General features: G+C 34.5%; 1 protein-coding gene across 1 annotated transcript in view; it reads right to left on the reverse strand.

The window, feature by feature from the left end:
- Positions 1 to 16,670, reverse strand: part of SHOC2 (soc-2 suppressor of clear homolog (C. elegans)) — a 64,039-nt gene that overhangs the window by 12,012 nt on the left and 35,357 nt on the right. Inside the window, exons 3-4 of the mRNA XM_004680440.2 lie at positions 13,620 to 13,757; positions 550 to 680 (exon numbers count right to left, since the gene is read on the reverse strand). Coding sequence (XP_004680497.1) covers positions 550 to 680; positions 13,620 to 13,757 — 269 coding nt within the window. The remainder of the gene's footprint in view (positions 1 to 549; positions 681 to 13,619; positions 13,758 to 16,670) is intronic.

The raw sequence follows: 16,670 nt of genomic DNA on the forward strand, positions 1-16,670 counted from the left end.
GGAAAATAAATAAAAATCTTTTTCTAAAAGAAAAACCAAATTAAAAATAATTTACTAAAAAAACATTTTGGTGATAGATATGTTAAATAGGCTTTAACATTATTTAAGCAAAGTAATAATCTGGGTAACAGGAGTACTGTAGGTAATATTAATCTTTAGTGTGTTGTATGCAGTTAATTCTTTTCATTTATCATCCTTCTACACCACCTTTTCTTTTTTTAGTAACTGAACAAGGTACGATAGTTACGTTCTGAAACCAGTCTGACAACCTTTCCAAAATAATTGCTATCATCACTTCCCAAAACATCAGAAAGATGTATGCAGTGCTATAGGAAAAAGCAGCACACTGATTTTCTACCCTGGTTCTTTCCTTCTGCATAAAAGAAAAAAAAAAAATTTTTTTAACGTTGCTAAGATTCCTCCTTTGCAGTCTTCAGTGTGGTGGTGGCTAATTATTCATAGCACACTCAAAATCATAAAATTATTTACCCATTTATAAAAATTTAGTTTTCCCCTTCATTATTTTGCAGATTTGTTTCTACTTCTTACCTCTGGTAAAGTAGAAATGTTATTATTTTCTAAATTTAATTCTTCAAGTGCACTACATTTTGCCAAAGATCGGGGTATTGCTGACAATCTGTTATATCTCAAACCAAGACGACTTAAGCTAGACAGGTTTCCTGTGAAGACAAAAAAGGAATTTAATACATTTTTTTAAATCTAGTGAATTTCTCAGGCTATTAACCAAGTATTTATGAATTATTCTGAAGTACCATTTTAGCAAGATCCTTAACATCTATTATCAAACAACTACATTTTATTAATTAGGATAAAACTGAAACTACTTTTGTGCCTACCTTTCTTAGAGAAATAATGAAATGCATAGCTCTAAGTCAATGTTTAAGTGAATTATTAGAAAGCACTGTCATACTTTAACAACAAATACCTTTATAAAGATAAGGACTAAACAAATTACATCAAAGTAGTACATACTTTAGCTATCCCATTTGTATCTATGTGATTCTAATCCACAGAGAGCAAGTTGTTTAAAAATGCATACTTTGAAGACATTTCTAAATTTCTAAAATTAGCATTATTTTAAAATTTAAGAAGCATAATTATTTTGTGAGATCAGGTAGTTTAATATTTTCAATAAGTTTAAATACAAAAATCCTAAAATTTCTCTAAAATGTTAGCCTGATGTTTAAAAAAATCTCAATCGTAACACCACAAACAAAAGTCAAAGTCATAGCCTCTCCTATTACTTAAACTTATCTAGTTTGAGCCACTACTGAATAAACAAAAAAGCAGAGCAGAAAAAATAGGTATTTTCTTTATTTGTGCCAAAAACATAGTAAGTTATAAACTATGTAGACATGATATCTGTTGTCAAAAAAGTTTAAATCCTATTTAAACAATGTCCATTAGAAAGTAAGTTCATGTTGATATCAAAAAAAGGAATCCAAATTTTAAGTTCAATGGATTTCTTTTTTATGCCTGATTTTTTCTGACTTCAAGTTCTAACTGTTACTTCAACAATTGTAGACTGCCTGCTAAATGCAGTCTCTAGTTTTAAATTAAATGCTTTTCCCAGTGTTAGTAAATTATAAAAATAGAAGTCTGCATCACACAACTATTTGGAGACAAATATTTTGATGCCTTTTAACTCTCAGCAACCTTCTGATAGGTCTTATTTTTTCCTGCTTTAACTATTTTTCAGAAAGTTTAACTTTCCTAGGTGCAACATTACTACAACACTTATAAGTTAAATCTGATACGTTAGGAGGGTAGTCTTTATGCCTCATAATCTTTACCTAGCTATCATGTTCAATACATGATTTTTGCCCTGTAATATATCTATATTCTGCTATATTCTGTACCTTTAAGTTTTTTAAAGTATTAAGCACTTTATAAGTAAAAGCACGGTATAGTTGTATGATCTCAATTAACAACCCTTGCGTGCAAAACAAACATGAAAGAAAACACATCAAAACTGAGTTATCTCTGCAATGATTATGCAAGATTAATTTGTGTATACTTTCCCTGATTTCTAGTTTTCTAATTTCCAAATATTATTTTGAAAAGAAAAAGAGGTATAATTCTAAGGTTATTTTACAGTGTGTTATCTTTCAACCATCCTTTTCTTCAATAAATATTTTTATTAAGAGACTATGATATTACAGAGGTTAAGGTGTTTAGACACTTTACATTGGCATGTTCATCTTCTCCATAAGATGAGTAAATGAATTAAGTCATGAAAAAAGGAGGCAGTGAAATTTTAGATAGCCATTCTGATTAAAAAAAAAAAAAGGACAGAAAGCGGAAACAAGAACCATCTGAAAGTAATTAGCAGGAAATTTTAGCATAAAATATATATAGTGACTTGTTAAACTCACCAACCATTAGTAGCAGAACTATCATAAGCTTCAATGGGTTCCTTATAAAGTAACTGTTCTTCAAGATCTTCATTAACTGCGCTAGTGAAGCTTGCTTACTCTTAACGCAAAGCATGCTATCTTAACTAATTCTACAAATATCTGCAATAATTTTTCTCAAAAGAAACTTCTAAGCAGCCTATTTTCAGATAGAGAAAAAAGGAGCATTCTCCCTACCTTGCCAAGTAATTTTTTTTTAAAGATTTATTTATTTGTGCATACAGAACTGGGGTACAGGCCAGAGGCTCAGGGGCGGCGAGAGGCTTCAGCAGAGACAGAGTGGGAAGCAGAACAGGCAGATCGACGAAGTACACTGCTGAGGGGAGCAGCGGGCGGGTCAGGAGAGGTCTGCCATGCCATGTGATCACCTCCGGGAATCGAACTCATGCGGAAGCAGCTTTAGATTCTCAGTGCTGTGCTTTAACCCGCTGCGCCACCAGGGAGGGTCCGCCAAGTAATTTTTTTAATTACAAGATATATGAATAAAGATCATGCTTAGTGAAATAAACCAGAAAGAAAAGGAAAAATACAGGATGGCTTCACTCATAGCAGGAAATAAGAATAATAATGAACAGCTATATACCAGAGACATTTTATGGGGGTGGAATTGGAATAGGATCAAAAACAGTGGGGGGAAGAGAATGCACTGGACTATGGTGATGGCACATGGGTGATTTGGTGATGGGAAGCCCACGGAGATTACAACTGAGATGAAAAAATGTACAAAATGATGTAAAAATAAACTATTTTTTTTAAGTTTAAAGATTTTTCTGAAAAAATAAATATATATGAATATATTTTTCTCTCTTCCCAAGGTAACCACAGTTTTATACACACACACACACACACACATATAGCATACTATGTGATTAATGAGATCTAACTCTAAGCAATTTGTGTGTGTGTGTGTGTGTGTGTGTGTGTAGAAAAACTGAATTGTAGGCCGTCATCAGAAACAGAGTGTGGAGCGCAACAGGTAGATTTCCCGAAATACACTACAAAAAGGGGAACAGTGGACGAGACAAGAGAGTCTTTTGTGCCACAGATGGGTTAGCTTCCTGGCCAGAGATATGTAACATATTACCTCTTCCATGTAACTGGTCATAGAAATATTTTCTTATGAATATACACAGACCTCATTTTATTTAACCATTTTTTAAATATTAAATTTTTTTGGGGGGAAAGGGTATTCTGAAAATATATGTAATTTTTCACCTACACATAAGCAAACCAAACAGCATGTGATGAAATCAGTGATGAAAGACTGGTATGAGAGAGGATTATTCACAATAATCTCAATCCTCAATCATTAAATTTGCCAGTAGCAGAGCCACAAGGAGCAGCAGTGTATACCATCCTGATCCATTAGCCTGTCTACATTGTCTCTGAAAAGAAAGTAGTAGAGCTACTTTCACTGAATTTGTAAACCCATTCCTCCTGCTAGGCCTTAGTATCTCAAGGACTTCCTCAAATACTTTACATTTTTCCAAAACTTATTCCTCGCCAATAGCTCCAGTAACATATTAATGAATGGCATTGGTGATTTCTGCTCTTTGCTCCAGTTTTAAACATCAATGAAATCAATGTGGATTTCAACGTGGTGGTCTGAACCACCAGGAGTTTGCCTTAACTCCTGCAAGAGGTATACAAGTGTATCATAGACTACTGTCCTGCTCCAGTGCCTAAGTACTCTTGGCATAATCCAGAGTTACACTGAGTACACTTAAAAGCTGTGGGGCTACAATAGGTTTCAGAGTGTGGATTCCACTAAACCTTTATGCTTGGTAACACTGCAAAATAATAATTTGTCACTGACACCATTATTTCTCTTCTCACTTAAAGACCAAAGGAAGGGCCCTTCCTTTGATTAGGATGCAGTATTGCAAGCTGGCTGCAGCAGCTTCAGTGCAAGTTCAATCCCGAGCCCCAGAGGTGACCCATATGGTGCGGCAGACCTCTCCTGACCTGCCTGCTGCTCCCCTCAGCAGTGTACTTCGATCTGCCTATTCTGTTACTCTGTCTCTGGTGAAGCCTCTCACCGCTCCTGCACCTCTGGCTTGTACCCCAGTTTTGTATGAATGAATAAATAAATCTTTAAAAATAATAAATAAATAAAGACCAAAGGAAGTTTGAACTTCACTTTCAACTTGTTGTAGGACTGGTCCATCTGAAGAACACAGTAGCTCCCATTTTTTCATTTTAAAAAGTATTTATAATGTTTTTTTCATATCCTGGGTGCAACAATACCATCAGGTAACTCTGGAGATGATCACAAACATTAGAAAATTCAATAAAGCCACCAAATGAAGACATTCGATTAGCCCCTCTAGTGCTTGCATTCGCAGTTAGAATGGGTGTAAGGGTATCAGATCATAGACTATGCAGATTTTGGCATCATCTTCACTGAGTGCAGTATCTGCTGGTCTGGCATGTTTGAATGAGACAGGCTGAACAGATAAAGTTTGATGCCAGCTGCCAAGCATTCAAAGTATCATACAAATTTATAAATCCAAGGGTTCCATTTAAAACTACAACAGGAAACTTGAGGCTCAGTGTATACAAAAAGGGATCAGAGATACTCCTCTACTATATTATTTCCTGGAGTAATCTGAAATTGCTTTATCCTATAGTACTGTAAAGGTATCATTCTGTGTCTTCAAAGCTAACTGGAACCTAGGCTCCAAGGAGACATCTTTACTGTCAGAGCTCTGTATCTCTATGGAGACAGTCACCTAGTCTGTTGGTTCACACATGACTGTCACGCAAGCACGGTTCCTCTACTCTATGTCAATCTGTGCAATGGCCTCACCAAGTTATAGCTGGAGAAGCCACTGTCTTCACAAAGGAATAGAGATTACAAATGACATCTCCTATGAGACTGAAATCAAGTCTGGCCAAGTCAGTATTATCTCTAGGGATATTATGAGCCAAGAATCCAGCATGAACTGCAGGCTGCACATACCATGTCACCTCCTGCCCTCTGCCCTCAACATTTCAGGAATCCCATCAAGCAGGTCAAAGACATCTCTGATAGTCAGACAACCATCCCTGAGAACTTCTGTAGTCCCTCCAGAAGCAACCACATCCAAACACCGGGAAGTCAGACTTCTGACAAATCTCATGAGGTCAGTTTTCTGAGAGATACTACTGACACTAAGTGCCATGCCTGAAGGTGGTGGGGTTCAGAGGCATGTGGAGGCAGCCTCAACAATGCCAAGCATGGTATATGTACCATTATCAATTTAATCATTCCCCAATGATATTTTAAAAAGAATGCTTTAATGAACATCCTTAATACAGATATCTTTATGTACATGTGTGACAAGTTACAAATTTCATCAACACCAAAAGTGAAGGCTAGGGCCCATTAGTACATTCTTTCAAAATCAGGAGGGCAGGGGAAGGCATCAATATCTTCTCCTGCCTTCTTAATGCCCTTGGCCCCTACAGCTATAGCAAGGTTGGTAAAGGTAGAAATTTTCCTGAAAGTAGTGATAATGTCTGATTATAAAGAACTTGAAGATCTTCTGACAAAACTAATTTGCTAATACAGCTGAAAATAAAAGAGGCAAACGCTTGTGAGAACTGGAAGTAGATAAGACCACCTCTTTCTTTAGTCAGATCACTACCTTCCCTATGGATGAAAGCTGTTCCACTGTAATAAAATGGCTGAAGCATTCATTAAGGGGTATGTGAAATCTGCTGGAAGAAGAAAGGGCTTGTTAGGTACAAAGTCCTCAGAATTTTTCTTCATCAACAGGCATGTCTCATTTAGTCACTATTTACAGAAGAGTAGATGAATATAATACTGTATCCACTTTCTTATTCTCACTGAAGTCCTATGGTAACAAATTAGTATGGTAACCAAATTTAGTTCAGAAGTACAGACAGTAGAACAACATTCCAAAAACAACTCTTCCAAAAGCAAAATAACTCCTTAAATTTCTCACTTTTACTATCAGAATAGTTTTCCAGAACTTAAAAATTATAAAAATGGCATAGTGAGGCCCTCCTCCCTGGTGGCGCAGTGGGTTAAAGCGCAGCACTAAGAAGCTAAAGCCACTTCAGCATAAGTTCGATTCCCACCTTCCCACCTGCCCCGGAGGTGACCACATGGGGCAGCAGACCTCTCCTGACCCACCCACTGCTCCCCTCAGCAGTGTACTTCATCGATCTGCCTGTTCTGCTCCCCACTCTGTCTTTGGTGAAGCCTCTCGCCGCCCCTGAGCCTCTGGCCTGTACCCCAGTTCTGTAAGCACAAATAAATTAAAAAAAAAAAAGAAAGAAAGAAAGAAAAATGGCATAGTGAAATTGTCACAAACTTACTAGTGCTTTTCACCAACATTAATGCTTATTTAAACTAATATTAGTGCTTAATTAAACCAAATGGCACCTCTAACTTTCGTAAGCTTTTTCTTTCCTCCCTAATCCCTCATTTTTGTGGGTTTAGAAGAGGCTGAACTTTAAAAAAAAAGAAAAAAGAAAAAAGTATACTCCATGAGAATAAACTATTCTGATGGGGAACCTCACATCTGAAAATGCCTGATCATTTTCTTGAAAGCATGGTTATTATAAAAGAGTCATCCACACTTTGCCAAACCCATTATTATCGGCAAAATAAAAGATGTGAAAAACAAGGATGAAATATACAAATTCTCTTGTGCCAGAAAAATTAAAACTGACATCAGGAGTCTGGTATTTACTGTGATTCACCCTCGGCAGCGGTTTCAACTCTAACCTCTTTTAATGAGCAATGAGAAGTTAACCACAAACTAAACAGCAGCCTAGAAGTCAAGTCATAGCTTGCCACACTGTTGAAACACTGAGGCCAAGAAATAAAACAATGTTGCTGGGTGTCTGCCTATAAATGCAGGTTAGCATTACAATCACCTGCATTTAAGTGCTTAACTTGGACAATTCTTTTTTTTTTTTTTACTGCTTGATTTCTTGTGCTGTCAAATTTTTTAAAATATGACAACATTAAATGTCTATGAATTAAAATAAGATGCTTTCAATTCTGCAAGTATGATCAGCACCTGTAGGTTACTTCAGTGTAACTTTTGAGTACGGCTAATTCAAATAGCCTTAAATTTATTTTAACCAAATAGTTGGAAATCAATAGGAAAGACAAGTAGTTCTAATAATGAAATAATGGCAAAAATAAATTTTTCAGAAATATTACATTGAAAAACTGAAAGCAAACAAAAGCACAACACAAAAATTCTTAAATGTCAAAGAACACCACCATTAAAAAGAAAACTAGTAAAAGCTTTATATGTAAGTTATATTCTAATTACATAAAATCTAATTACTAAAACTCTATTTGTTGGTATAACCATAGTTAATGTAACAATTTTTCAGAGCCCAGTTCAACAAAAAGACCTCTGTGAATTGTTTCATGCCCCAGCCTTGAAGGCAAGGTCTGCTGCGTATTTCTCCATCTCATTTTGAGAAGAAACAGAAAATATAATATTTGTTCTACTTCAGACTCCCCCACCCTCTTTGTCACAAAACCCCTAAATTATCTCGAAAGGCCTTACAGTATCAGGTTCACAGTTGGAACAAAACTATTAATATTGAAGCTTAATATTTCCTAAGTTCATAGGTAATTTCTGAATTAATTTTTTTAACAAAGAGAATTTATCTTTATATTCTTTAATAGAGCAGGCTAAGGGTTAAATCAGAGAAACCATAAATATCTCTTGAAGCACTCTCACTGAACTGCAACAAGCTTTACCCCTCTGCATTTCTTTCCGCCTCTTCTCCATATCCTATGAGCTGTCAGTTATCCTGGCCAAAAGTAAATGACACCAATTTAATAATAATAATCACCAAGGAATTATAAAAAGTAATAATCACCAAGGAATTATAGTCTAGAAGTACTCATGTTAAAGGGGTCTAGTTATAGGAAAGAAAATACAAAATAGTAATTTTTAGAAGATTTTATTATCAGCTGTGAGTTTAAGGTAAGTCTATAGTCCAATGTAAAGAGAACAGGGTAGCTGCTTACTGCAGGACTAGTATAAAATCTCTAAGACAAGTGTGGCTTTGTGTTTCCTTTTCATTTTAACTTATACTTTTCAGGAAACAGACAAGTAATAAAGAGATATTCCAATTAAGTCACTACTTTAAACTGTTCAACAAATGAGAGGAAGAATCTCAGAAATCAATTAAGACTGTTAAGATTTTAACAGTTCAAAATTCAACTCTCCAAATTTTTCACCAAACTTCAACCTTCTGCTATATGGTCATACTACATATAACGGAGTTGGAGAAAGGGAATAAAATCATTTTAATAAATATAAGTGATTTACAAGCCCTCCCTAGTAGTGCAGCAGGTTAAAGTAACAGCACTGCAAGCTAGCTGCAGTCGCTTCAGCATGAGTTCGATCCCCAGCTTCCTCAAGGTGACCCACATGGCGCAGCAGACCTCTCCTGACCCGTCCACTGCTCCCCTCAGCGGTTCTCCACTCTGTCTCTGGTGAATCCTCTCACCAACCCTACACCTCTGGCCTGCTCCCCAGTTCTGTATGCATAAATAAAATCTCCTAAAAAATAAATGATTACAATATTACAAAAAATCTCAATAAACACGACTGATTTTGTTTGCCATTACACAGCATAATGGCTGTACCCTATTTACTACCTACCAAAGCATATAAAGATAAATGAACTATTGTTTAGATTTTTATTGTTAATGTTTCAGTTCTGACTGATTTCTATTATGTGTGTGATGTGACACACACATTGTAGATTGTGAAGCACATCACTTATTCTTACAGCATCTTAATTATAAAAGATTAATAATCACATCAAATGTTTTTATATTAAACATACTTAAAACAAAAAAGAATTACTTGACAGGAGAGAAAGTAAAATTAAGAAGATCAAAAGAAAGGATACATGGAGAAGTTAACTTCCATCAAAAGAAGTGAATCCAAAGGATCCTAGTAGTACTAACTAGAAGATTTTATATAATGTACCTGTTTTCATGTAACCATTCGAGTACTTTAATTAATACCCCATTTCACTGCTACTTAACAGAATAGAAATCTAGACACATGCATAATGTTTCAAATAACAAATACTGCTAGACTCTCTTAGAGTAAGAGCAAGATTAATGATCATGCCCTCATATCCATTTGATTAGCTGCAAGAGTAGAGGAAATGATCTAAATATTTAAGAAAAAAAGATCTTTGGTAGAAACCAAGAAGTAAAAAGTTAGAACTGCTTGATATGCTGAAGGAATAATAAAACCCTTGGCATCTATATAATATCCTAAGAAATACAAAGTTACCAGGTATCAATGAGAGGGATAAGAATATAACTTTATAACATTTGAGTGCCTCTAATGTCACGCTCTTTGATTTGCAGTAAGCAAATTTTTTTTTGAAGATTAATCATGACTTTAGTTTTATAAAAGAAGTTGTTTTATGTGCCTTTCTACTGAAAAGTGATCATGTTAAAAGTATGCATTATTCTTTTTTTCTATTGTTTCAACTGAATGTTCAAAATAAGCTTACATATATTTAATGTAAGGACATGTAACAAACTAAAAATGTCAAGATGTAACTGAACAAAATTATACTAAAATAAATTAAACCTACTTGTTGAGCTGACTCAGAGGAAAAAAAAAGATCCACATTTAAGTTCCTATATGGAGTTTTTAAACTTTAGAAATATAAAAAAAACCATTTGGCAGTCAGGCGAACAGATAAAAGTCATTTATAACAAGAAAAATTAGAAGTCTCATACTTGTGTATATTCAATTCCTAAAGACACTAAAACCACCTCTAAATTTTAATAAAATGCTCAAGAAAAAGAATTTTGACACCACAGTTTTTATATCTATCCAAACTGCTCAATTATAAGGTTACAAACGTTCAAGAACTAGGGAACTACTTTCATCATGAATGATTTCTAAGCAAACTACCACTTTGATTTCAGTCAACCAAGAAATGACTAGGACCTCTATGGCAATTGCTTACTAATGAACTTTAAGACTAAAACATATAGAGATTACAGGCCTCCTTGGTAGTACAGGGGTTGAAGTCTCAGCACTATCAAGTTATCGCCAGCTACTGTGACATAAGTTTGATACCTAACCAGGGAGCTAACCCACATGGTGCAGTAGATGTCTCCCATCTTGCCCACAACTGCCCTCAGCAGTTTATCTCAGTAGATCCACCTATTCCGCTCCCTACTCTGTCTCTGGTGAGTCCTCTCACCTCCCCACACTTCTGACCTAACCCCAGTTCTTGCATGCATAAATTTACCAGTCCCTGGTAAATGTTCTCCCAAAAGATAAAGGATACACTCTTTTGGGTTGGGGCCTATAACAACCAGATTAAGAAAAAAAGAAATAAAAGTTCTTTGGTATAAAGAATTAGAGGTGTGGCATCACTATAGACTATAAATTTTAAAATATTATGAACAATTTTATGCCTTGTAAATGTGAGAAGTGAAATGAGTATGTTCCATGAAAGAAACACATGATAAAGTTTTTATAAAGTAATAATCTAGATATCCCTGTCTCTATTAAAGAAGTCAAAATTTTACAAAGATTTCTACAGAGAACATTCTGACCCAGATGGCTTCACCAATGTATTTGCCAAATACTAAAGGAAAAAATAATGACAATTTGATATAAGCTTTGTCAAAAACTAAATAGAACACCTCCCAATTTATATGTGGCCAGCATTAATTTAAACTAATAAAAGCTACATATTATAATAAATGTATTATTTCTTCAAAACCAATTTAGTAGATCTGATTTTTAAAATTTCTACTGGAATATATCTTTTCCATTATTTTTTCTTGGTAAAGAATTTCAATTTTGTTATCTAGGTTTTTGCCTAGTTCAAAGAAATATAAAATTATACTGCATTAGTTGCTACATTACATTATTTCTATGCTCTTTCTAGAACTCCTATGCCCTGTCTCCTATGACTTTTCTTTACTTATTTTGTATCTTTCTGTTTTTTGGTCCAAAAACCAAGGGAACTTTTTTTTTTTAATAACATAATAGTTTATTTTTACATCATTTTGTGCATTTTTTCATCTCAGTTCTAATCCCTGTGGGCTTCCCATCACCAAATCACCCATGTGCCATCACCATAATCCAGTGCATTTCCCTCCCCAACATTGGAAACTTCTATTTTATTTTACAAATTAACTTCTATTTTGGTCTTTGGATGTGTTCATTAATATTATACAGCATTTTCTATTATATCTTACTTGGCAAAGATAATTTAAATAAGTATATTCTTTATTTTCTTTCGGTATCAATTTGATCCTACATTATAAACATAGTATATATATCTTTTCTGTGCTCTTTTTCTTCTATGGTCACTTCTCTTTGTTCGTTTTGGGCATTTCAGTATATTTTAAGGAGAAAAAGCAATAGCTGTGTTTAGTCCCCACTGAAGTAAAACTCTATTATTTACATATGAAATTTGATGGCATGTTCACTATTAATAATAATAAACAACTTACTATGTGTTGTAGACCACGGTGCCTTTCAGAGATTAATCTAGTCCCGTTAACTTGTTACCTAGAACACTTAATGTCACCATAAACAGTATTGTAATATAAATAGTCTGGGCCAAAAATCAGGAAGATACAGGTTTCAATGTCTATTCTATATTGAAGTCTTAGCTTGCTTTTCTGTAGAAATAGCTATCATGGAATCTGATACCATTAATTAAAATTTACTTTAAAATTGTTTCTGTTTTAAGTAATGATAGATTAGGTAATTCAAGCAAATATTCTCATTGAAAACAACTAAAAATACTTCTAAACTAAAAATTAACAAGTAATGACTAATTACCATGCCAGAAGTGGGCTGGAAACCCACAGGGAAAAAAAAAACGTGAGAGAAGCTTTTGTCTTAAGAACACTTCTTTAACTAGGAGACAAAGCTGAAAGGCTAAGGTATATTTCTGCCAAGAAAAATCTATGATCAAGAGTACAGTCTAGGGCCCTCCCTGGTGGCACAACAGGTTAAAGTTCAGCACCAAGCTGGCCTAAGAAGTCTGCTCCCTTGTCAGGGAGGTGATCCATGTAGAGGAGCAGGCTTCTCCTGCCTCGCCTGCTGCTCCCCTCAGCAGTGTTCTTTCCTCAGTCTGCCTATTCTGCTCCCTACTCTGTCTCTGGTGCGTCCTCTAGCCGTCGCTACACTTCTGGCCTATACCCCAGTTCTGTATGCATAAATAAAGAAATCTTAAAAAAAAAAAAAAAAAGAGTACAGTCTAGTAACCAAATAATCAGGAACCCTACACTACAGCACCCTAGTGCTTAAGGTGAACTGGAAGTAAAATGGCTCCAATTCACCTTCAGCCTGCTTCTGAGCCACATGGGAGACCATAAAAATCTCAAATCTTAAAACAATGGCAGGTAAACGGTCCCTTAGGTACCTGACAGAAGCAAACAAAAAGTCTTTTGGATAAAGATAAACCTCATTGTTGGCCTTGAATAATTTAGTAATATTGATTAAATGATTTACTGTCAAACTATGTTAAATATACACAGAATTTTTCTGAATGAATCCTGTATCATCCTAATACTATGCCAATAAGTAAAAACAAGTCCAAACTTTTAAAAAAATTTCTTTACTATTTATACATTAGCAGGCATTTAGAAAAATAAACAAGACATTAAACATATCATAGTAAGTTCAATGTTTTGCAGTTTGGCTGTCCTTGAAATACATCTTGCACTTCAAGACAGACCTTCTTTCAGTCCCACTATATTAGAAATGAACAACATTTAAACTATTCTTATTATGTTAAACTATTCTGAGTGTTTTTAAAACACAAGAGGGATTTTTTTTTTCCATGAGGTTTACTTGAGCAAAAAAGGGACCATACCCCATGCAATAGCATGCAACATTCTATAATAAGCAAAAAACAGATGATGAACTTTCTGCAACGTGAGCAGTTAGAGTAGAAAATATTGACGTGACTCAATGTTCCATCTTCTTTATAATACAATTGAGCTCATTTCCTAAATTCTAAGTATTTTCTGTACCAAGAAATGGCAAATGTGATTTTTAAAATACTATCTTCTAGAAGTTTTACTACTTTGATAAAACTGAATTTTAATCTTTTAATTTTTATTATCAAATCAGAAATATTTTTTTAAGTGGACAGAAGCGCAACTCTGTCTTCTCTTCATTTTCATACCTATAGTATCTGGGAGATCTAGCAGTTCATTGTGCTGCAAGTCAAGGTTGGTTATCTGTGTGCAGTTTCCAATCTCCTTTGGAAGGTGTTCAAGTTGATTGTGAGCTACATCCAGGGTAATGAGGTTACATAATTCACCTGTAAATTGACCAACATAAAAATTTAGTTAAGAATTATTTAAAAGTACCCTAAATAATGAATGAAAACATTCACTTTTTGTATCAGTTATACTTTTTTCAGAAAAGGTAAAAATTGGAACACAACACTTGAAACCACCTTTTTAAGGTGATATCTGATAAAATATGGAGTGTAAATGATTACCAACCAATATTATATATTCTGCATTTTATGACTTAAATTCCAGACTTTTGATTTTTTAATTTTAAATTAACATGGATATCACATTCATTCTACAGATTTATTAAAGTATTTACCATGTATGATTCACTATCCTAGGGGCTGAGAATAAGGAAAAAAGATGAAATTCCTATTTTTATAGAACCTATATTTCATAAGTAAAAAAACCTACAAATTAACACATAATCAATGTGAGGGAATTATTTAAAATGTAAAGGAAATAAGCAGGATAAAAGTAAAAATGTGTGATGGCGGAAGGACAGATCAGAAATGTTGATACTAAATATTCAGGACAGTCTGTTCTGATCAAGTAGCATCTGAGAACAGACTTGGATAATGGGAGAGGGAAGAAGAAATGGGGAACACCTTCAGGTGAAGATGTTCCATACTGAATGACCAGCAAGTGCAAAGTTTCTGAGGCAAGAAGATAGTTCAAAACACAACAGAATGCTCACAGAAGAAAGTGGTAGGAGATAAAATAGCCAGAGTCAATCCATTTAGGGTCCTATATGCTGAGGTAAGTCAAAGTCAGCTTTGACTAAGAAGATAGTGACAATGCTAAAGAGTGAGGCTTTATGCATATTTAGAGCAGTTTTAGGTTCACAGAAAGTTGCATAGAAAAGTACAGAATGCCAAAGATCGTTCCCCCAACACACCCCCAGTTTCCTCTATTATTAATAGCCAGAATCAAATGTTACATTTGTCACATTTGGTGAACTAACATTGACACACTATTATTAACTAAAGTCTATAGTTTACATTAGCATTCACTTTGTTTTTTCTATTTCTGCGAACTTTGATAAATGCATAATATCATGTCTCTATCATTACCATATCAAATAGAACAGCTTTACTTCCCTAACTATCTCCTTTTTAGTATTAAAAGTAGTGTTTCACCTATTTATTCCCCCCATGTATGTGTGTGTGTGCCTCAGCCTCAGCATATCTGTCAACCCTGTTTTTTTAAACCTTTGCCTTATCCAAAATGTCATATAGTTGGAGTCATATATTATGCAGTTTTCCCACAGGGCTTTATTCATTCAGCTCACAGCTCAAGTTTTTTTCATGAGTGTTTTGTTTTGTTTTGGGTTGCTTAATAGTTTGTTATCCCCCCCCCCCCCAGTATTCCATTATATTGGGTGGGCCACAGCTTGCTTGCCCATTCATTTATGAAGGACATCTTGGTTACTTCCAATTTTTAGCAATTATGAGTGAATCTGCTGAAAACATTTTGTGCGCCATTTGTTGTGTGGACATAGTTTTCAACTCATTCTGGAAAATAACTAGGAGTATGATTGCTGAACTGCATGATAAGACTATACTTAGCTTTGTTAAGAAACTGCCAACGATCTTCCAAAGTGACAATTTTACATTCCAACTAGCAATGAATGAGCTTATGCCAGTGTTTAGTGTTGTCAGTGTTCCTGGATTTTAGCCTTTCCAATAGGCTATACTGCAGTGGTGGTTGTACTTCAAAAATAAAGCTTACAAGACATGAGGTAATTTTATGAAAAAGCAGTAACAATAATGTTTACCCTCAGAAAACTTAAAATCTATTACAGAAAGTGATGGGTAACAGAGATGGGAGAGTCTGGCTTGGTAGACTGGGGAAAGCTAGATTTTAAAAGATTCAGGAACTGCATAAATATCCCCCCACCCCACCCCCAAAAAAAGAGGTAAAAAATTATAAGCTCAGCAATCCCTATGTTAGCACTAGATTCATAAGAACTAAGTCAATATGTTTACCAGAATATATACATTAATATAACATAGCATTGTTTGTATTAGCCCCAAATTAAAAATGACTGGACAGCAGCAGAATGGATAAATTAATTGTGCCATGTTCAAACTATGGGATATTACGTAGGAGAACAATCTCTAAACCCATGCACCAACATGGTTGAATTGGTTGAATTCAAGGTTGCAGAAGCAAGTCACCAAAATATGTATTATTATTTCATGTATATAAAAATAAGGAAAATTAATGTAATATAAGAGGTCAAGATACTAGATTCCCTAAATGGGAACAGCAATTGAAAGGGATTTTCTGGTTGGTGTGGTGTTATCTTTTATGTGTATACTGATCATACACTTTGCAAGTAACCCTGAGGTGCATAAACATGTATGTTAAAGAAATAAAATGTTAATAAAAAACAAGCTCCGGTTCAAGCCCCTAGTTCGGACATGGCTTTATCCAAGCTAAGGTAGAAAAACAGAAAAAGGCATTTCTGAAATTTCTATTAGATGTATAATCTCCCACATCCTATGGAAGTTCTTTAAAGCTAAAGAATTTTGGCCATGAATGGCCTGCAAGATATAAAAGAATGGTTCTTTAACAGTGAACTCTCATAAGCAGAGCACTTATTAGGCCTCCATCAAATAATTTAAAGTTTCTTACACAGTTTAAGTGTCATAAAAACAAGCATTTAGTGTGGTATAGTGCCTGATAAAGAAAAAGACACATAAGAATTGTTTTGACTGGTTGATTGAATTAATGCCCTAAAAGCAATAATTTATCTTCATTTATGTTTCTGGGAAATATATGTTTGATATAATAACATTCCTTTGTTACTGGTTGACCTCCACATTTACTTTTCTCATTTATGTAATCAAATTTTCATTAAGCTTCTATTCAGAACAATCATTATAAAATGCTTTTACAACATTAATAAAAGTCAAAATATTTTTTTTTTA

Source organism: Condylura cristata, unplaced genomic scaffold (genome assembly GCF_000260355.1).
Source record: "Condylura cristata isolate star-nosed mole 26May11 unplaced genomic scaffold, ConCri1.0 scaffold00011, whole genome shotgun sequence".
Lineage (NCBI taxonomy): Eukaryota > Metazoa > Chordata > Mammalia > Eulipotyphla > Talpidae > Condylura > Condylura cristata.